We start from the raw sequence: 22,855 nt of genomic DNA, 5'->3' as shown, positions 1-22,855 counted from the left end.
TCACCGACCCTGAGATTGTGACCTGACCTGAAGTATGATGCTTAACTGACTGAACCACCCAGGCGCCCCAATGTTTATTTAGTTTTGGGAGAGGGAGAGAGGGAGAGAGGGAGAGGGAGAGAGGGAGGGGGGGAGGGGGAGGGGGGAGGGAGGAGGGAGAGAGGGGGAGGGGGAGGGAGAGAGGGGGAGGGGGAGGGAGAGAGGGGGAGGGGGAGGGAGAGGGAGGGGAGGGAGAGGAGGGAGAGGGAGAGGGAGAGGGAGAGGGAGAGGGAAGCAGGCTCCAGGCTCCGAGCCATCAGCACAGAGCCCAACGCGGGGCTTGAACCCACGAATTGTGAGATCATGACCTGAGCCGAAGTCAGATGCTTAATCAACTAAGCCACCCAGGCGCCCCCAAAATATTTGTCTTTTAACTGGAGACTTTATGTTAATTGCAATTATTAATGTAGTTTTTCTACCATATTACTTTATGATCTTTAATTTTCCTGTTTTTGTTTTTGTTTTTTTCTGTTTTCTTCCCACACCACAAATCCTCTTCTATTTTTTTGGGCTGATTTAGTTTCCCTCTTGCCCCATGTCATTTTTCTCTTTTGCTTGTGTTTAGATACATTATTACATAAATTAGATTCAAATCTGCCAGTTATTTGTGATAGTTTCTTGTAGCTTCATTTTTTTAAAAGCATTCATTTCTTTAAACATATAAAAATACCTACTTTTTGTGCTTTATCTGATCATTTTAATGTGTGCAGTCTTGGTTTGTTATTTCTACTGATTCTTACAGTGGCTTATTTGTTAGTGTGCTTTGTGATACTGATTGTAAACTCATATTCTCTGGAATTTTATATGGGAGAATTTTACATGAAATTTTATTTCAGTCCTGAATTATAGAGTTCCTACAGAGAGTGTGTATATTTCCCTTGGCCACATGCCTGGGGTCAATTTCAGCTTCTCTAAATTAAAATTTTTGTTGGTATTTTGGGCTGCACAAGTGTTATGAACTCTGGCCCCCCAAACCCTTGTGAGGATGGGTATGTGTTTAGAAATTACCCACAGAGATTATTTTCTTTTATTCCCCTTCTACCACCACCACCGTCTATTTAGGCAGTTCCCCCACTGTTCTTCGGGACAGGTGTTTGTTCACTGAGTTAATCCAGTGAGGACATTGCCCTTCAGGGGCCTAGGCTTTTTATGTTAGGTCTTAGATTCAGCATTCCATCCAACGCAGGCTCCAGGTTTTGTCTTCTAGATCTATGTATTATTTGAAAACATATAATGTAGTCCACCAAGGATGGAAGATATTCATAGGACCAATGCTGCTACATCCTCTGGACTCTTTCATACTTTTACTGTTTTTGGTCTTTAAGATATTTCTTACTCCTTAGAAATTCATTCAAGCATTAAAAAATACGTATTAATATTTTAACCAGCATTTTAGGTGTTCTCTACTTAGAACATTTAGTCTACTGTTGGTGAGTAATAAGCCTGTATCCTATTGTTTTTAATAACTGTATATCTGTACCATTCCATCTTATGGATTTATCACAGATTTAAAAACCGGTTGTTTCCAGTCTTGTTACCATAAAAAAATGCAGCATCAAGCATCCTTCTGTATAGGTCTGTGCATACATGTAAAAGTATATGTCAAATAAATTCCAAGAAGTGGAGTTGAACTATCCTTTTAAAGTGCTGCTTCTATGGGTTAATGGAAAGGGATGGAGACATTTTCTTGCATCCCTTCTCCATTTTCGCAATAAAAGCAAATCATTTTATGGGGCCAAAAATAGATCACCTGTTCCACAGCAGGACCCAGAGAATGTTCAAGGTCTTCTCCAACACTGTGCATATTTTGTCACTCATAGAGCTTTAGAAAATAACAGCAGTTAGTAGACAACATCTTGGTCAGGATCATATTATCGGTGATTCAGTAATTCCATCTGATTTTTCCTAACGTAAATGTGATGTGTAAAAAATATTCTTACTTTTACTTTCTTATTTGAGGCTTATCTGTTTACTTTCTTATTTGCTTTAGACTCTCACTTTATTGTAAAACTTCATTTCAACTATCTTGTCAAGGAAGAATATCATGAATTCCAAAATTAAGCGTTGTAAATTAGGACTATTTACAATACCAGTTAGGTACTACACATGTTTGGCAATACATTTTTGGAAATTTTTATTTAAAATATATTGTAATAGGAAACATGTTACCTTTTAACTAATGTAGTTGATTAAACCAAGATTATAATAGTTTAGTATTATTGAATTAAAAAAAAATAACCTTAAAAGAATTCAGTAGTCCACATTCAGTGGCAAAATGTTGAATAAGCAAAATATTTTTGAATGTCAGCATCGTAAGTCATCTATTTATTAATGTTATCTATTTATTTAAAATTTATTTTGAGAGAGAGTGATCGTGTGCATGGGAGGATTCAGAGAGAGAGGGAGAGAGAGAATCCCAAGCAGGCTCCATGCTGTCAGCACAGAGTCCAGTGCGGGGTTCTATCTCACAAACTGTGAGATCATGGTCTGAGCCGAAATCAAGAGTTAGATGCTTAACTGACTGAGCCACCTAGGTGCCCCAATCTATTCATTAATTTTAAATATATTGATTACTTTCATATGGAAAATAAACTGTATAGAAAATAAATTTATGAGTGCATTGTGGTAATAACTGTTTCTTCCTTTTTTAGCCTATATATGCAAACAGATTTCCAGTACCAACTTATGCAGCCAAGCAGCCTCAGCAGTTCCCATCAAGGTCTGAAGTGAATTTACTTACATTACTTAAGCAGAATAAAACCCAGGGTTAATGTCTAATATTTCCCCTTGTATTTAATTTAGCACAAGGTATTTATTATCAACAGTTTAGATCGAATCCAATTTTTAGAGAAGCTTTTAAGAACTTTTGATATAAATTTTGTCATATTAGTGCAGTGTCAAAATGAAATTTTAAAGAAGTCTGAATAGGACAAGCAAATGGTGCTGCAACCTTTGGTGTATGTAAGTTTCAGAAGCAAGGGCCTTTAAAGTACCCAGCAATGGCAAACCAGATGGGTTAGACCAGCCCCTCCTATTAGGAACAGCTAGAAAAGCTAGACAGTGTGTAATAAAATATGTGTTTGAAGGCATGAGAGAACTACCAAGGAAATGAGGAAGTATGGGGCCCAGGAGAAGAAGGCAGTCTGGAGATAATTCCATCTTTTGGGGAACACTTTACTGCCCTGGACATATTTACCTATTCTGAAAATGAGAACGGAGAGACTAGGAAACTGAGGAGAGCTTTCAACAAATTCACAGGGTTGAGGGGACTAAAACTGAAGCCCTGCCAAAGAGGAAGTATCCTGGCAAACTTCCCAGGTTTTGTGTTGGGACCCAGCAGTAAGGGTAAACTAGATCCTCAACTTTATTCCTATGATTTTTTTTTATGTTTGGCCCCTCATCACAAAAGCAGACACACAAGAAAAGACAATGTGTCTAAAACAAGAGAAGCAATAGACCACAGAAACAGACTCAGAGGGCAATCCAGTGAGTGGCACTATCAGACACAGGCTTTAAAATAACTGTAATAATTATGTCACAGAATTAATAGTCAAGATTGAGAATTTCAGCACAGAACTACAAACTTTAATAAAAGAATTTTATGGAAATTCTAGACCTGAAAAACACAAGAACTAAAATCTTTCAGTTCTCAATAGATGGGCTTAAAATCAGAAAGAAGGAGCATTTATTACGATATTTTGCAGTATATAAAATACATCTTACCCCTCCCACCTCCAAAAGTCCTTCAAATTACAATTGAATTGCAACACTGGGGAGTGTCCTCATGTATAATCTTTATTATGTAATAAAGAGTTCATTGAAATCCAGCTGTGCATCAAGAGAAGAATACATAAATCGTGAGACAGATATTCATCAAGTAATGTGGTAGTGTGTTATTGGAGTAGAGTAATACTAGAATTAGATGAAGAGGGTAAGGAAGGGTAGAGAGGTTAAGGACAGGTATAGAAGTCATAGCAGGTTTAATTCTCAGAGTGGATGTAATGTTTTGAGGAAGTTGGAATTTCAGCTCTATTTATGTAAACAGGGAGCTAGTGACCTCGTGTGTGTTTTGCAGTTTGTCTTTTCAATTTCATGTGCTATTATATTTAAAAATATATAAACCAGAACCTTCATACAATGGTTTTTGATTATAGAATAGCATTACTTTGTGGTAGTTACTCCATTTTACGCTCCGGTTTTTGTCTTTAGCCATTGCATATCAGATGAATAATAATCTCAGAATATAATGTACTCTTAAGAATTGTCAGCAGTGTTACAGATGGTGTTACATTGGGCTTGTAATGAAGTAGTATTATTTCATGTAGTTGAAACACATGATTAACTGTCTTTTTTCCTCTTACAGGCCACCTCCACCACAACCGAAAGTATCATCTCAGGGAAATTTAATTCCTGCTCGTCCTGCACCTGCACCTCCTTTATATAGTTCCCTCACTTGATTTTTTTTTTTTTCCTTTACTTCTGCAGATATCTTCAGGGAACTAAGATAATCCTTTTTTTTTCCTGATATTTTCTTGAAAAGCCTTTCTTCCTGCTGCAACTATGAATGACAACAAAATACCATGAAACAAACTTTACTAACATAGAAAAACAGAAATCGAATAGTGGCAATTGAGAAATCTACGAAACACAGTAAAGCCAGGGAATCTAGAATAACATTTCCATTTCCATCACTGAATAAGTTTTATTCAGTCGTTCCGTGATGTTAATGTACTGAACGTGGATTATGTTACTTTAAACATGTTATTGTAATGACTCTTAAATTAACTGTATTGGTTTAAGTTTTGTCATTAAGCACTTAAGTGTAATTCTGAATTTTGACCTTAGTTGTCATTAATGTAGTTTCTGGTTGAACACGTGATAATCTAATACCTGTGAAAACTAATTAGCTGTCAATAATACCTAATATTTTTCATCTTGCACGGACTAATAATCATCATATGCTATAATCTTGTCTATCTCATTCACTTCACAAATAAAGGAACACTCTGTCTTCAGAAGAATGGGCAAAACCCACAATTAAGAGATCATAATCTTATTTTGGAAGTACAAAGCATACTAAAAGTTTGTATGTGTGTATTCACATACAGTTATTGTCTTCTATTTTTATGATCATTCTATGGATAAATGATTCCATGGATTCTAAGGATAATAGAGTCTATGGATTTATCTATGGATAGTGAATATTAGAAAAATTAATTTAATAATAGAATTTCTATTATGAATCATGTTAAAGCATGGAATTCTTTTACAATAGCATTATTTTAAATAAATGAAACTTTAAGGTACGGAGTATTTAATAGAACTAATCAGATATGCTGTTGATACATGGCTGTAATAAAGCAGGAGCTCTTATAATATCTTCAGTCAAATCAAGATATCATAAAACCACTTGAGAATTTTATGAGCACTTTAAAATCTGAAACTTCAAAGCTTGCTATTAATATAATTTAGAATGTTTACATTTACTAAGGTGTGCTGGATCATGTCTCTGTTGATACTAATGTTTTCAAAGAAATTAGGCTGGAGAAAAGAAGTTAGAAAAGGTTTTCTTAGATAAATGCAAAAAAGCAAGTGTGGTGTGTAGTAGTTATTATTCCAGCTGTGTAAAAAAAATGAATTTTTACTTTGGAAAAAAATGATATGAATGGTAAAATTTTGAACACTTAAAAATTTTTCATAACCTTTCATAATAAAGTTTAATAATAGGTTTATTAACTGAATTTCATTAGTTTTTCAAAAAAATTTGGTTTGTGTATATATACATATACAAATATAACATTTACAATAAATAAAATACTTGAAATTCTGTTTTGTGTCACCCAGTAACTTTCTAATTACCCAGCTGTTTATAAGCTTATTAATTAAAACATCATATTAGTTTTAGATAAAACTACTAGTCAAACTTTTACAGATATCATGCCACTAATTTTCAGATTTCTGCTAAATTGTGCACAGTAGCTTTTTTGTTATTAAAGGAAAACAGATTAGTTTTGAAGAAGACTGATATTTCAGTTCTCTGAAGATGGTACACTGTTTTAACAATCTGGTATATATTAAAAATTGCACATAGGACATGGGTGGATAAATACTCAGGGGCCAGGTAGTCCATTAAAAGAACGTTAGGATATGGGGTGCCTGGGTGTCTCAGTTGGTTGAGAGTCCAACTTTGGCTGAAGTAATGATCTCACCTTTGTGGATTCAAGCCCTGCATTGGGCTCTGTACTGACAGCTCATAGCCTGGAGCCTGCTTTGGATTCTGTGTGTGTGTGTGTGTGTGTGTGTGTGTGTGTGTGTGTGTGTGTGTGTCTCTCTGCCCCTCCCCCCCTTGTGCTTTCTCTCTGTCTTTCCCTCTCTCTCTCTCTCTCTCTGTCTCTGTCTCTCTCTCAAAAATTAATAAAAATTAAAAAAAATATTTAAAAGAACAGTAGGATATAGACATATAGTTTCCACTTCAGTGGAAAACTATGCATTGTCTGGAGTCTAGACTCTAGAAGAGAATTTACCCTTCCTAGCTATAGGATTCTATAGAACTATTTTACAGCTTTAAGTTGTAGATAACTGATAGCAATGTAAAATAATTCTTGTCCATAGATGTAAAGGTAAATTCTGCCCAGCAGAGAGAGGTTGAGCTGACATCCCTCCCTATTTTGCCTCCACTGGCACATTTATTTCGATATTCCTGATCTTTGGATTCTCCATTGAACTGGGTGTAATACCTTACCACCTTCCTCATTAATGAATTAAACACAATCTTCAACAATGTGTTCATTTATTTTTACTTCTTTTGGTCAAGTTTATTTATTTTGAGGGAGAGAGAGTGAGCACAAGTTGGGGAGGGGCAGAGGGAGAGAGGGAGAGAGGGAGAGAGGGAGAGAGACAATCCCAAGCAGGCTCTGAAGTCTCAGTGCTGAGTTGTGATGTGGGGCTCAAACCCATGAATCACGAGATCACGACCTGAGCCAAAGTTTTATGCTTAACAGACTGAGCCACCCAGGTGCACCTAATGTGTTCACTAAAAAAAAAAAAGTATAAACAATCCCAAATGAAGATTCTTTCAGTTTAAACCTCTGAATGCATGTAAGATTAGAATGTTTGTGTCTTTCTCTCATATTGTCTCAATTTTTGCTATTGTAATTCATATCACTGAAACCTCAGTAATATTTTAACTATGTAACTCAAAGCTTTTTCCAGAATTAGATAATTCCTTGGATTTTTTAATATTTATGAAGTTTTTCTAAAAGAGGGTGCTGGGTGGCTCAGTTGGTTAAGCATCCGACTCTTGATTTCGGCTCAGGTCATGATAGTTGTGAGATGGAGCCCCACATTGGGCTGTGCTCTGACAGCACAGAGCCTGCTTGGGATTTTCTTTCTCTCCCTCTTTCTCTGCCACTCCCTCACTCACTCACTTGCTCTCAAAATAAATAAACATTAGGGGCGCCTGGGTGGCTCAGTCGGTTGAGCGTCTGGCTTCGGCTCAGGTCATGATCTCATCATTTGTGAGTTCGAGCCCCACGTTGGGCTCTGTGGTGACCGCTCAGAGCCTGGAGTCTGCTTCAGATTCTGTATCCACCTCTCTCTCTGACCCATCCCTGCTTGTGCTCTCTCTCTTTCAAAAATGAATAAACATAAAAAAATTTTAATAAACATTAAAAAAAGACAAAGTTTTTCTAAAACCTTTAATCATTTAACTTCTTTTACTTTTGTATATATTTTTACGTACATGGTTTCCTTTTTTTAAAAAATTTTTTAAATTAATTTTTAAATTTACGTCCAAATTAGCATATAGTGCAGCAATGATTTCAGGAGTAGATTCCTTAGTGCCCCTTACCCATTTAGCCCATCTCCCTTCCCACAACATCTCCAGTAACCCTCTGTTCTCCATATTTAAGTCTTTTATGTTTTGTCCCCTCCCTGTTTTTATATTATTTTTGTTTCCCTTCCCTTATGTTCATCTGTTTTGTCTCTTAAAGTCCTCATATGAGTGAAGTCGTATGATATTTGTCTTTCTCTGACTGACTAATCTCACTTAGCATAATACCCTCCAGTTCCATCCATGTAGTTGCAAATGGCAAGATTTCATTCTTTTTGATTGCCGAGAAATACTCCATTGTGTGTGTGTGTGTGTGTGTGTGTGTGTGTATATACCACATATTCTTTATCCATTCATCCATTGATGGACATTTGGGCTCTTTCCATACTTTGGCTATTGTCAATAGTGCTGCTATAAACATGGGGGTGCAGGTGTCCCTTCAAAACAGCACACCTGTATCCCTTGGATAAATACCTAGTAGTGCAATTGCTGGGTCGTAGGGTAGTTCTATTTTCAGTTTTTTGAGGAACCTACATACTGTTTTCCAGAGTGGCTGCACCAGCTTGCATTTCCATATGTATATGTTTTTCACTTAGGTTTGGCCTTGATTTATTCTGGATTGCTATTAAAATTGTAAAATTTCTTGGCCATAAATATCACTTCAAAATTTGCAAATATTAAAGGGCTTCTTTAATATCTGATAAAGACATTTTAATAATTAGATAAATTATATGTAACTTTATCCCTGTTTGACTATATGTTCACAAAATTATATAGCTCAGGATATTGCATTTTCTCTTTGTCTTAAGCAGTTGCTTGGGTCTTTAACCATATAGTTAAGCACAATCCAGGTTTTCTAAGCACAAGTCACATTTTATTGAATTCCATAAATGTTTACTGAAACTTGATCACCTTGCAGATATCATGTTAGCACTGTGATATATAAGTTCTGGATGGGACATAAAACTTACGTTGAGAACTATATACACAGTAAGAATAATATAAAGTCTGCTCTATTAAAGATTGAAACAGGAAAGGTTGAAGAAGAGAACCAATAAACCAGGAATTCATTGACAATACCACTAATTGACAAGTCTAAGTACTTACTGTAATTTTTCTTCTAATACTATGAAGCAAGATGAAACCAGCTTTTGGCGCAACTACTGCCTAGAGTCTAGTTTTGGCTGTTCTGTTGAGATACAAGCTGGGTGTAGATTTTTGTTGCCTTATTTTTGCTCATATTATTCTTTTTGTAGGCCTAGATGGCCCTGTTGAAGTCCTATGCGTCTGCAAAATCGCATCTCAAATGGCAATTTACGATGTAATTCTCTAAATGTGCTTTTTGGTTTCCACGGAGCTTTTTAGTCTGTGTGTGCCTCTTTGTTACTTAGTATGATTGATTAATTCATTCTTTGGGACTTCCAAAGAATTAAAAGATAGTGCATACAGGTAGAGACTGGAGGTGAAACTGAGAGGGAGGAGACATTGTATCCCAGGGAATAAGGCAATTTTTATTCAGGAAAGACCAGAAGTTGGAGTGGCCAAAGCATTGGGGGTTAAGAGAAAATAGGCGGCAGCCTGGGCTTGGAATTTGGAAATTTTTTCTACTGGAACATAAGTACTGCAACTATGGTTAAGAATCTCCTCCAACTCGTTAACTACATGAATGAATGAGTAGTCACTGTACTGAGAAGTTCATGAACAAGAGAATGCTAACACATGAATTCTAGCCAAGGCCTGTTGAAGAACCAGATTTGAAGAAAAGTAGACACAGCCTGATTACACAGCGCATTTGGGCAGTAGGCATGGAAAAAAAAAAATCACAGCAAGCTTTTCAGAGATACCAAAACTTTTCCCTTTGTTGGAATGTCTTTCACACATCTGGCTAGTTTTGTTGTTGTTTTATTTAGAAACCGAGCTTTAGTAAATATGAGTGTGCGTGCGTGCATATAGTTTTAAATTCAGAAAGTACTGCACGTTTGTTTTTCAAAACATCTGGAAGTGTGTGATACAAAACAGCGTACAGTTCAATTAATGCGTTAGATCTGTTAGGTCTGTTAACACGAAGAGAAAGGTTAGTGGTGGACAGCGACTGCGACGCCGCAGGCGCGAAGAGACGTCCGGACAGCCTCAGAGGAGCTGCGGGCTCTCGGGCCAGGCACGCGGGATTTAGGTCGGGAGCCAGGTGGGTGCGTGCTGCTGGCGACTAGCATTCGTGGCAGCGGCCTCGCGAGATCTTCGCCCCACGAATGCGCGCGTGTGAGCGGCCGCGGCGCCGACCCTAGAGCGCTCCCAACGGCCGCCGCCCCAGTCCACTGTCGGAGCCCCAAAGCCACACCATGTTCCTCCTAATGCTGCTGCTTGTTGGGCTCCGCGGCTTGCTGGCATCAGGACCTGGTAAGGCAGCGGAGACCCTGGTACACTGGGTCTGGGCAGAGGAAGGTGTTTCTTTTCCTTTTTTCAACGAGTTCCTGCTTCTGTCAAACGGTGGCCCAACTCGGTTCAGATCTGCCTTCTGGTTTCTTTTGGCCGGTCAGCCTGGAAACCCGGCCTTTAGGGGGCGTTCTGTTGGGATAGACAAGTGACTTCCGAGAGGGGAAGGTCATTTCAGTGAACTCAAGGACAAATCTCTTCCTCTCTGAACGTGGGTTGGGGGCAGCCTTTCCTGCAGGTGTGTCGTCCACCTCACAAAACTGCCCCAACACATCCTGTTACTCAGAAGCACCCTAGAATCTTCTTGAGTTCCACTCAAAATCCAGACAAAAATAAAAACAAAAACCTGATTCTCCTCACGTACCATTTGTTCCAACATAGCTAATCTGGCTTACCTATGACAATAATTTGTCCTGCTGTCAAAGAAAAAAAAAAATTCAGTGTCAGCTGTGCTGACAGTGACAGAGGTCCATTATGGCAGGGTACAAAGAACGGTATAAAGAATCCACAAAATTTTAACATATATTAGAGGTGGTTTAGATGCAAGCAAACAGTCTAGGTATGTTTTTATTTTCCTCCCCTTTTTATACATTACTGTTCTGAATCTTGCCATCCCGTGTCAGTGCATAGAATGTACTATTCACTGAACACTAACCTCCTCTTTCCCCTCTCCCTGCAGTCTTGGAAACCACCATTCTACTTTGTGTCTCTGTGCATTTGACTATACCAGGTGCCTCATGTAACTGGAATTCTGGAGTATTTTTCTTCTTGTGACTGGTTTATTTCACGTAACTCCCTCAATGTTCATCTGTGTTGTAGCATGTATCAGAATTTTCTTCTTTTTAAGGCTGAGTAGTATTCTATTGTGTGGAATTTAAGTGGATAAATACGTATTTCATTTTGTTTATCTGTTTATCTGTAGATAGATATTTGGGTTGCAGCTCCTTGTGGGCTATTATGAACAATGCTGCCATGAACACATGTGTACTTGTACTTGTTTGAGTCTCTGTGTTCACTTCTTTTGCGTATATATTTCTAGAAGAGGAGTTGCTGCATTATATGGTACTCTATTTTTAATTTTTTGAGGAACTATCACATTGTTTTTCATGGTGGCTGCACAATTTTACATTCCTACTAGCAGAGTACAAGGGTTCCAAATTTCGACATTCTTGTCAACATGTTATTTTATGTTTTTTTATGATGATAATCTTCCTAGGGGATATGTCTCTATGATATGAATTCCCCCACTGTTTAGTGATGTTGAGCATCTTTTCATGTGCTTGTTGACCATTTGTATATATTTGGAGAAATGAGTGTTCAGGTCTTTTGCCTGTTTTTAAAATTGGGTTGTTTTTGTCAAGCTGTAAGAGTTCTTCTTATATTCGGGACTAGACCTTTTTCAGACAAATGATTTACAAATATCTTCTCATTCAGTAGGCTATCTTTACTTTTCTTGTGAGTGCCCTTTGATTCACAAAAGTTTTTTATTTTGGTGAAATCTAATATATGTTTTCTTTTGTTGTTCATGTTTATGATGACATATCTAAGAATCCATTGCCAAATCTAAAGTCATGAAGATTTACTCTTGTTTTCTCTTCTAAGAATTTTATTGTTTTATCTCTTAAATTTGGTTGTTGATCCATTTTAACTTAATTTTTATGTATGCTGTGAGGTAGAGTTTCAGCTTCATTTTTTCACACTCATTCTGGTTTCTCTGTTTATTCCTAATAATGCTTTTTTGCCCCATTAAAATCTATTTGTGCTGATGTTAACATAGCTACATCAACTTTCCTTTGGCTAGTACTTGCTGTAAATATATATTTTCCATCCTTTTATGTGGCAGTTCTTTAGTGTTCACTGAGTATCTATCTTTTGCCCATATTTCTTGGCCTTTTAACATTCAGACTGGGTCATTTTAACTATCTCGTGCTCATGAGGTTGAGAAGAAATGAGGTGAGTAATTTTTGGATCAAGGCAATTAAGAGTTGATATCCTTCCATCTCTCTTTTCTGATGCCACAGTAACCCGAGAAGCCATGAGCTGAGTTTATGGTGTCACCAGTTGGAGAGAGCCTGGATCTCTGAGTCACTACTTTATTTTTTTATTTATTAAAAAAAAAATTTTTTTTTTTAACGTTTATTTTTGGGACAGAGAGAGACAGAGCATGAACGGGGTAGGGTCAGAGAGAGGGAGACACAGAATCCGAAACAGGCTCCAGGCTCTGAGCTGTCAGCACAGAGCCCGACGCGGGGCTCGAACTCACGGACCCTGAGATCATGACCTGAGGTGAAGTCGGCTGCCTAACCGATTGAGCCACCCAGGCGCCCCATCTGAGTCACTACTTGAATGAGAGCTCCTGGTGACCCTTACCAAACTTTACATGAAAAACAAATAAGCTTTTATTGTGTTAACATTTCAATGTTTTATTTATTACCATTCCATAGCCTGGTCAGGCTAAGTTGACCAATATAGAAATTGGAACTTTGAAGTGGTGTGCTGCCATAATAAACTTAAAATAGATGTCTTTGAGCTTCTGGGTAGTGAATGATGGGTAATGGATAGTAGATGACAAAAAATTGAAACTAACTGGAAAAATGGAGATCTATGTTAGGAAGTTACAAAATGTTTCATAGTATATTTCATAAAGTTATAGTAAACTGTATGACTGCGTTTTACCGAAGTTAGATAACGGTATGTTATTTTTTTGCAGTTGGAGGTCAGTTTCATTACCCAAGTTTGGCAAAGTGTTAAGAGAAGGATATAATCTCAGGAAACAATTGGCCAGTTTGTAAAAATAAATGATAGGGAATAAATCCAGAAATTCAAGGCCTTTCAGGATTTAAAAAAGTGATTCCAGATTCCAAATGGTAAGAAATGGAATTTAGAAAGGTTTGAGCACCAGAGTGTCAGTAAAAACTCTCACATAGAGAAAATTACTCAGGGAAGAGCTCTAATTAAGGGTATGGACATATATTTTTCCAGATAGAGTCAAGGTTGCCATCATTTAGTTGAAAGAGAGAAAGAGAGAGAGATGAGAGGGGAGGGAGGGAGAAATAGGAGTTAGCAAAGAAATTATAGAATGAGGGAAAGTATTTGCAAATCATTTGTCTGAAAGGGGCCAAGTATCCAGAATATAAAAGGCAAAGAAATAAAGCAGATTTGAAGATTATGACTTAAAAATTCTTTTTTTAACATTTATTTATTTTTGAGACAGAGACAGAGCATGAACGGGGGAGGGGCAGAGAGAGAGGGAGACACAGAATTGGAAGCAGGCTCCAGGCTCTGAGCCATCAGCCCAGAGCCCGACGCGGGGCTCGAACTCCCGAATTGTGAGATTGTGACCTGAGCTGAAGTCGGACGCTTAACTGACTGAGCCACCCAGGTGCCCCGAAAATTATGACTTTAAAAAGTTTTGTATGTGTGTTACTTATACAGAAAGCAACTAGATGAGAAACTACTAAGTTTTTGAGGGTACTGTATTAGCAAAGGAACCTCAAACTTAGATTAAAAAATATTTTTACTTTTAAGAATTAAAACAGCCCTTGGGCCCTGAAACTTCCAGATGCAGATAGTAAACTGAAAAAGCCATACAGCTGTCCAGGAAGGATATTTGTATTTAAGTCTGTTATGATATTTTATACTTTCTATATATCATGCTTTTTATTTGATACCATTAAAAAAAATCTCATTTCCAGCCTTATGTGTTTTGTATTTCTAATTTTAATGTAAAAAAGTCCGAACTAAGACTGTTACTTTTTCCAAAAAAGACAATGACAATAGACATTTATTTATGTTTGTGATTAATTTATATATATATATATATATATATATTTGGTTGCTTCACACTTGGGGCATAAACATTTATAATTTTTAGCCCTTCTTGATGGATAGATCCCTTAATTATGATATAATGACCTTCTTCATCTCTTGTCTTAAAATCTTGGTTTTAAAATCTAGTTTGTCTTATATAAGTATGGCTACTCTGGCTTTCTTTTGCCATCCATTAGCACAATAGATGGTTCTCTGCAGGTGTGTTTAGGTCTAAAATAAGTCTCTTGTAGGCAGCATATAAATGGATCTTTTTTTTTAAAATCCATTTTGATACCCTATGTCTTTTTTTGTTTTTAGTGTTTATTTATTTTTGAGAGAGAGAGACAGAATGTGAGCAGGGGAGGGGCAGAGAGAGAGGGAGACACAGAATCCAAAGCAGTCTTCAGGCTTTGAGCTGTTAGCACAGAGTCTGATGCGGGACTCAAACCCATGAACCATGAGATCATGACCTAAGTTGGACGCCCAACCGACTAAGCCACCCAGGTGCCCCATACCCTATGTCTTTTGATTGGGGTATTTAGTACATTTACATTCAGAGTGATTATTGAAAGATATGGATTTAGTGTCATTGTATTATCTGCAGGTTTCATACTTGTGGTGAAGTCTCTGGTCCTTTGTAGTCTTTGCTGCTTTCTACTCAGAGTGCCCCCTTAGGATCTCCTGCAGGGCTAGTTTAGTGATCATAACTCCTTAGTTTTTGTTTGTCTGGGAAAGCCTTTATCTCTCCTTCTATTCTGAACAATAGCTTTGCTGGATAAAGGATTCTTGGCTGTATATTTTTCCTATTCAGCACATTGAATGTTTCCTTCCACTCCCTTCTGGCCTGCCAAGTTTTAGTGGACAGTTCTACTACTACACTTATCTGTCTACCCTTGTTGGTTAAGGCCATTTGTCCCCAGCTGCTTTCAGAATTCTCTCTTTACTTTTGTATTTTGCCAGTTTCATTATGATATGTCATGCTGTTGACCTGTTTCTGTTGATTTTGAAGGGAGCTGTCTGTGCCTCTTGGACTTGGATGCCTATTTCCTTCCCCAGACTAGGGAAATTCTCAGCTATAATTTATTCAAATAAACCTTCTTTCCCTGTCTCTCTCTTCTTCTTCTGGAACTCCTATGATATGGATATTATTTCATTTCATTGAATCACTTAGGTCTCTATTTCTCCCCACATGGTCTAGTAATTTCCTTTCCCTCTTTTTTCAGATCATTTTCCATAATTTTATCTTCTATTTCACCCCTTCTCTCCTCTGCTTCTTCCATCCTCGCTGTCACTGCATCTAGTTTATTTTGCATCTCATTTATAGCATTTCTTAATTCATCGTGAACTATTTCTTACATCTTTGATCTCTGTAGCAATAGATTGCTGTCTTATGTGCTTTTTTCAAGCCCAGCTATTAGTCTAATGACTGTTATTCTAAATTCTTGTTCTGATATATTGTTTATGTCTGTTTTGAGCAACTCTTGGGCTGTCCTTTCCTCCTGGAATTTCTTTTGAGGAGAATTCTTCTGTTTCATAATTTTGGCTAGGTTTCTTTTATATGTTTTAATAGCTTTTTATGTGTTCTGAACCTGTGAAAACTACTGTATTAAAAAGGGGCCATACACTCTCCAGGGCCTGGCACTTCAGGCAGTATTTTTGGAGTATGTTGCATGCGCTCTGCTGTTGCATATTTGGCTGCTCTATCCCACTGGTCTGTCTTTACAAAGCTTCTCCTTACTCATAGTGGTGGATTGTTTAAACTTTCCACCAGGTGTGCTTTGATTTGCTCATTGAAGTAATCCTGGAAAAAAGGAAAGGGCAGGGGACCTGATCCCATAGTAAGAGAAAAATGAAAGGGGTGAAAAAAAAGACCACACAGAGAATCAAAGAAACTATAAGACTTAATCAAGAAAGAGAGAAAGGAAAATAAAGAAGAAGGAGCTATAGAAAAGGTGTAAAAAGAATAGAGTAAAAATGCCTGATTAAACAGACAAAGCAGATTTTCTGGCCAAAAATCAAATCAGAAACTATGTGCCTGATTCCAAAGGAAAAAAAAGAAGAGGGTAGAAAGAAAAAGAAAAGAGAGAAGGAAAGAAAAGTAAAGAGAGAAGAGAAGAGCAACAGATTAACATACAAAACTGCAGTACAGTTGTCTGTTGGTACCTGGGACCAGTGGCTGTGCTGGTCTGGAGAAGAGGCTGTCTGGTTTGATCAGTGTTGGTCTCACTCCAATAGATAGGCAGTTACCAGGCATGGAGGGGCGGGGTTTGGTGTAAGCAGGTCCAAGCCTCCACTGGGGGCAGCTGTCCCCTTCCCTGAAGCCTCACCATGTTGGTGAGGGAGAGGAAAAATGGCGACATCCAGTCTTTCCCCAGACCCTGTGTCTCAAACCACGCTGTTCAGCCAGCTCTCACAGAGTAGCACTAGTGGCTGGTTTGTCCTGCCCCACAGTTCTCCGGTGCATTCTGGGGTGCTTGGCTGGGATTCAAAACCTGAGGTCTTAAAGGAGTGGGCATGTCCCAGACCTTGTTCTGGGGTAGCGCCACTCAGCCCTGCTGATAAGGTAGACGCCTGCAGGGTCGTTTTTCCTTGGGGGGCAATATACCTTCTTCCCACAGTACTCAAGGGAGGGGACTGTTCTCTCCCAGTGTGCCCCTGAGATCACTACTGCTTCCCAGGCCGGCCTCCCTCCCCACCGGAAGTGCGCACATGTCTTCCAGTTTGGAGAAAGGAGTATTTTTGAAAACTCTGATCTTCAGCTCCTATGGCTGTTTGCAAAGCAGAGAGTGGCACTCTTCGTATTTCTTGTTCACCAGTCCTGATCTGCAGAGGTTTTTCTCTTGTCCTAACACAATACCACAGTCCACACCTTCTTTTTCCCTTTTGTCTCTCCATAGAAGGGGATCCCTCCCCTCTGTGCCCACTCTGTTTTATGTCCCCCAATTCATATACTCACAGCTCAGTCCTGCCAAGCTATCTCCCTCCACCTGTGGAGATTTTCCTGTAACTCCGCGGATAGATTTCCTGGGTGTTCCAAGTATTCTGACCTCAATACAGCTGTACTTTTCTGCCATTTTAACTCCTCCAACAATGAGGATAGAAAGTCGTCAGACACCACTCTCATCTTCTTACATATTATTGTTATTTAGTATTTAGTGCCACTTTTATTATTTTCCTAGTCATTATCTCTATTACTATTTGTTTCCTCAGTCAAGTTTGCTTAGATTTATCCACTGTTTACTGCTTTCTTTGCTTACCTTGTTTCTAGCACTTCTTCCTTTCTTAGCTTTTTCATAAAAATTTTGAGTGACAAAATGTCTGTTCACTTGAAAATATCCTTATATCTCCCTCACTCTTGAATGGCAATTTAGCTTGATATGGAATTTCAGACTGACAGTTATTTTTCCAATAACACTTTGAGGATACTTTACTATTTGGCCTCTACTGTTATTATTTTATTTTTAATTATGGAAATTTCAAATAAATGCAGAAGTAGAAGAGTATAAAAAACCCAGCTTCAACAATTATAAATTCCTAGCCAATTGTTTTTATGTTCCTCTGCTTTTCTGTTCTCATATTATTTGGAACAAGTTATAGACATATAATTTCATCTCTAAATATTTCAGTATGTATTGCTAATTGACAAAAAATATACTTTTGAAATATAATCTCATAGTATCATGATCACACCTTAAAAATTAACAAAAATTTCTTAGATCATCCAAATTCCAATCTGTTCAAATTTTATTTTTTTTAAGAACACTATTTTTTGTCTTCTTGATAATCAGTCTGACACATGTGAATTGATATCTCATTGTAGTTTTGATTTGCATTTCCCTGACGATTAATGATGTTGAACATCTTTTCATGGGCCTGTTTGCCATCTGTATGTCTTCTTTGGAGTAATGTATATTTAAATTCTCTGTCCATTTCTTTTCTTTTCTTTTTTTTGTAAATTAAAAAAAAATGTTTATTTGAGAGAGAAAGAGCATGAGTGGGGGAGGGAGAGGGGCAGAGAGAGAGGGAGACACTGAATATGAAACAGACTCCAGGCTCTGAGCCGTCAGCAGAGAGCCTGATGTGGGGTTCGAACACATGAATTTGTGAGATCATGACCCGAGCTGAAGTCGGATGCTTAACAACTGAGCCACCCAGGTGCCCCTTTGCCTGTTTCTTAATTGTGTTGCTTGTTTGTTTGTTTGTTTGTTTGTTTTTTAGATATTAACTTGTGTAAGTTCTTTATATATTTTGAATATTAACCCCTTATCAGATGTATGATTTGCAAATATCTACTTTCATTCAGCAGGTTGCCTTTTAATTTCATTGATGATTTCCTTTGTTGCATAAAAGTTTTTGTAGTTCGATGTAATCCCATTTATTTATTTTTGGGATTTTTTGCCCTTGTCCAAGGAGACTGATCCAAAAAAGTATTACTAAGACCCATGTCAAAGAGCTTACTGCCTATTTTTTCTTATAAAGAGTTTAATGGTTTCAGATTATATTTGTATGTATCGTTTATATTTGTATATAGTTTGAGATGGTGGTCCAATTTCATTCCAGAATTCCAGAATAATTGTCTCTTAGATGATGTATTAATTTTTTATTGTTGCTGTAACAGTTTACCACAAATTTAGTGGCTTAAACAATACAAATTCATTATCTTACAATTTTGTAAAGATGGGTCTCGTTGGGCTAAAATCAGGGTGTTGAAAGTGCTGTGTTTCTTCTATAGGCTATAGTAGTCTGCTTCCTTTTGCCTTTTCCGGATTCTAATGGCTGTTTGCATTATTTGGCTAGGCCCTCTACCTTGCATCTTCAAAGCTAGGAATATCGGGCTGAGTTATTTTCACACTACCATCTCTCTGGTTTTCTCTTCTGCCCCCATTCATCTTCTTTTAAGGACCCTTGTGATTAAATTAATACCACATGGATAATCCAGGATAAATTCCCTATTTTAAGGTCAGCTTATTGGCAACCTTAATATACTTTGCTTTGTAATCTAACATATTCACAGGTTCTGGGGATTAGAGTATGGACATCTTTGAGAGGAATTATTATTCCCCTTACCAAAGATAGTGAGATGTTAGAGTCTAGGAAGAAGTAGAACTAGAAATGATTCAAGAACCTGAGGCAGTATGGATGGTGAAAGTACATTGTTCTCACTGTTAAGCAGACTTGCTCCTGGAAAGTTTCTGCTTATTGGGAGAGAGAAAACACCTTTTTCTATCAGGGGTTACTTGCAGGTGCCAATGCCTGTGTTGCTTTGCTTCAGTAAAGAGACTATATTTGGAACAATATTTTTTACTATAAACAATATTATATCACCTGATTAAACTTAAGACAATTCTTTGTCTTTCTCTATTGCTTATAATCTGCACAGATCAAACAAACAAAATAGGAAAATAATAGGAATCACTGCTCTTGTATATTTCAATTCTTTTCAGGGTTGGACTACCTTCTGGATTTAGAAAAACTTTTGGTTTAATGTTTTGGTGATGGTGCATTATGATATTCACAGACTTCCTACCATGATAGTTCTCATTCTATGGGTCAGGAAGGCAAGATGGTGATTACATAAGATATTGATTATATCTATTTCCACATACTCTTCTGTAATTGGTCAGATTATGATAGGATGAATTTGTAGTCCCACGAGTAAACTCACAGATTTGAACCTAAATTTCATGTATCACCAGTCTTCTTATAAGCATATGTCTTTTCCTGAAGTGAACCAGTTATATTTTAGGTCCTCAAAAATAAGTATTAGCTTAGAGCAAGTGTTTAATATTCCATAGAAGGTCTGAATAGTTGGGTTTTGATTTTGTGGATCCAGTCTGAAGATTTTCTTTAGTTGGTTGCTTTATCCTATTTACATTATTGATAAAACTGAGATTTTTGATCTTACAACTTCTGAGATCTTGATCTTGTCATACTTTTCTGATTTCATATTTTTGTTTTGGTAAAGTATTTCATTGTAAAAATCTGGCTTTTGGTTTATTTTGTAGGTGCCTTTGTGTATGTTTTCTCTTAATTTGGAATATTTATAATGTTTTACATAATAGATTAAAATTTTTATTTAGGCAGTAATAGTGATTCCTCACTGTAAGTAATTAGAAAAATTAATATCTTACTACTTCTTCCCACTTTTGGCTCTCCCCTTTATCACATGACGGTGGTTATTTTAAATCTTAGTTATTATACACTGTTATACCATTAAACAGTATGTTTCTACTTCTATAACTTGATTTTAAACTTTAAGTCACATTTTTGGGGGGCCACATTGCAATAAATGTAAGGAAATCAGGATGCACTTATGGTATTCCTCTTCTGCTACACTGCCTGACATTATTATATATGTTATGTCTATATCATCATGGTTTAATAACATTTGTACCCTATTGGGTAACTAATACTTCCACAGTTTTATTAGCCTTATTCTATATTTAAGTTTGTTTAATATCCACAACTAACCTTTAACTCTGTTGGTACCTTTGTTGGAAGAAGTTTCTCTGCCTTTGGTGACAGGTGGAGGTGAACTATTTTCCTTGAGTTTTGCTTATAAATACCTGTCTTTTGCCTCTATATTTGAATAACAGTTTTGTTGGGGATGAAATACAAGGGTCTATACTTTTTCTTGAAGATTTTCTAAAAACATAGTTCTTCATATGTGTAGAAGCATACAGGAATAGCCATATGCTTAATGCTGTGAAACCACACTGTGTATAATCAGTCTTTTCAAGTATCATCATATTTCATTAAAGTTTCTCACATATGCATAGAAGCATATGGGAATAGTTGTATGCCTAACACTGTGAAACCACACTCTGTAGATTCAGTTTTCAAGTATCATCATATTTCATTAAAGTTTCTACACATACATATAAAAGCATATGGGAATAGTCGTATGCTTACCTCATTGAAAATGCACTGTATATAAACCATTGTTCAAGTAACATCTTTTGCATTGATTTATATGTGTTTGTAAATGCATCTGTAAAAGCATGTAGGAATAGACCTATTCTTACCTGAATGAAACTATGGCATGTTTCAAGTGACACCATTTTCATTAAGATATAAGTGTTTGTAAACATATGTTAGAAGCATATGGGAAGAGCCTTGTGTATATCTTATTGAAACTACACTGAGTATAAACCATCAGTTCAAGTAACATCTTCTCTAGTTAATATAAACCTGCTAGCCCCCAACACCCTAACCCTAACCCCTAACTCCAACTTAATCCCCAACCCCTAACCCTAAACCTTAATCCTCATCCTCATCCTAACCCTAACACTAACCCCAAAGCCCTAACTCCAAATTGAGCCCTCTGGAGAGTTCTCTAAACAGCAGGATACCAGGAACATGCCCTCACTCTGGCCCTAACCTTAAGTCTGACCCTAACACTGGCCATAAACCCTAACCCTAATCCTATATCTGAGAAGAAAAAAGAAGTAGTATGTATATATACAATGGAATATTACTCAGACATTAAAAAAGTATGAAATCTTGCCATTAGCAATGACATGGATAGAGTTAGAGAGTAATATGCTGAGAATAGAAAGATGAATACCATGTGATTTACCACGGTAAGAGAAAAATGAATACCATGTGATTTCACTCCTATGTGGAATTTCAGAAACAAAACAAATGAGCAAAGGGGAAAATAAAATAAATAAAATAAAATAAAATAAAATAAAATAAAATAAAATAAAATGGGAAAAGTCCAAGAAACGGACTGTTAGTCATAGAGAACAAACTAATGGTTACAGGAGGGGAGGTGGGTGAGGGCATGGGTTAAATAGGTAATAAGGATCAAGGAGTACACTTGTGATGAGCATAGGGTGTTGTATGGAAGTGTTGAATCACTCTTTGTACACCTGAAACTAATATTACCATGTGTGATAACTAACTGGAATTTAAATAAACACTTAAAAAAATACATTGTTCTTCAGTTTTTAAATTTTGAATACTGTTATAAAAATTGTCAAGCCAGCCTGCTTTTCTCCCTTATGCCCAATATGATTTTGTTTTTCTTTTTGTTCATAGGCCAATAGGATTCTTTCTTTATCTTAGACACCCAATAACTTTAGTAGAATATTTCTCAATTTTAATTGTTATCAGTTATTCCTGAATTCTGTGTACTTTTCAGTGTATTGTTTCAAATCTTTTATTTAAGGAAAGTTTGCTTGAAGTATATCTTTGACCTTTTTTTGGTCTGTTTGTTTGTTTTCTCCAGTAACAGCAAATTTTGTCTAAGTTTAACTATGCCCTGTCTCCACCCCCCAGTACTTTTTTTTTTTTGATCTTAACTACTCTGTTTTTAAATTAAGCATTTTCAAGATTTTTATAGGAGTACATAAGGATGACTCATATGTGCATTTTAGTGAATTCTACAAAAGAACCTGAACAAATAGTCAGGTATAAGACACAATTATTAACTATCTTTTTTCTTTCTTCAGGTTCTCAAAATCCATTTTTACAAATTATAGTTCCAGAGAAAATCCAAGAAAATGCAAGTGATAATTTGGAACTAGAAAATGTAAGAGATATTTTTCACAATATTATATGATTTTTTAAATTCTTATTTATAGCAATTAAATGTATCAACCCCATTATAGAATGAATCTAAGTATACACTATTACTACTTATATGGAATTTTAAGTTTGATAGTGAAAGCAAATATATAGATGGGAATCTTCTGTTTTGTCTAACATTTGTCATTTCCTTATGGTAAAAATTTTAAA

The 22,855-nt window shown here is 36.8% G+C and overlaps 2 protein-coding genes across 15 annotated transcripts in view; both read left to right on the top strand.

Moving 5' to 3' along the window:
- The window catches only part of ADAM9 (ADAM metallopeptidase domain 9), a 142,264-nt gene extending 136,396 nt beyond the window's left edge, over positions 1 to 5,868 (top strand). Inside the window, exons 21-22 of the mRNA XM_015076060.3 lie at positions 2,691 to 2,758; positions 4,403 to 5,868. Coding sequence (XP_014931546.2) covers positions 2,691 to 2,758; positions 4,403 to 4,496 — 162 coding nt within the window. The 3' untranslated portion in view covers positions 4,497 to 5,868. The remainder of the gene's footprint in view (positions 1 to 2,690; positions 2,759 to 4,402) is intronic.
- A 2,430-nt stretch (positions 5,869 to 8,298) lies between these two features.
- The window catches only part of ADAM32 (ADAM metallopeptidase domain 32), a 181,899-nt gene continuing 167,342 nt past the window's right edge, over positions 8,299 to 22,855 (top strand). For 4 of the 14 annotated variants that reach the window (XR_003424269.2, XR_008295984.1, XR_008295982.1 and 1 more), the window contains exons 1-2: positions 8,299 to 10,267; positions 22,570 to 22,649. Coding sequence is in view for 5 of the 14 variants with exons in the window: in XM_053216563.1 (XP_053072538.1) it covers positions 10,210 to 10,267; positions 22,570 to 22,649 (138 nt within the window). In the remaining 9 variants the exon portion in view is untranslated. The remainder of the gene's footprint in view (positions 10,268 to 22,569; positions 22,650 to 22,855) is intronic. The other 10 variants (XM_053216561.1, XM_053216562.1, XM_053216560.1 and 7 more) reach the window with 6 other exon arrangements.

This window comes from Acinonyx jubatus, chromosome B1 (genome assembly GCF_027475565.1).
Source record: "Acinonyx jubatus isolate Ajub_Pintada_27869175 chromosome B1, VMU_Ajub_asm_v1.0, whole genome shotgun sequence".
Taxonomy (NCBI): Eukaryota; Metazoa; Chordata; class Mammalia; order Carnivora; family Felidae; genus Acinonyx; species Acinonyx jubatus.
Note: the sequence above shows the minus strand (reverse complement) of the source record. Positions and strands in the feature narration are given on the sequence as shown.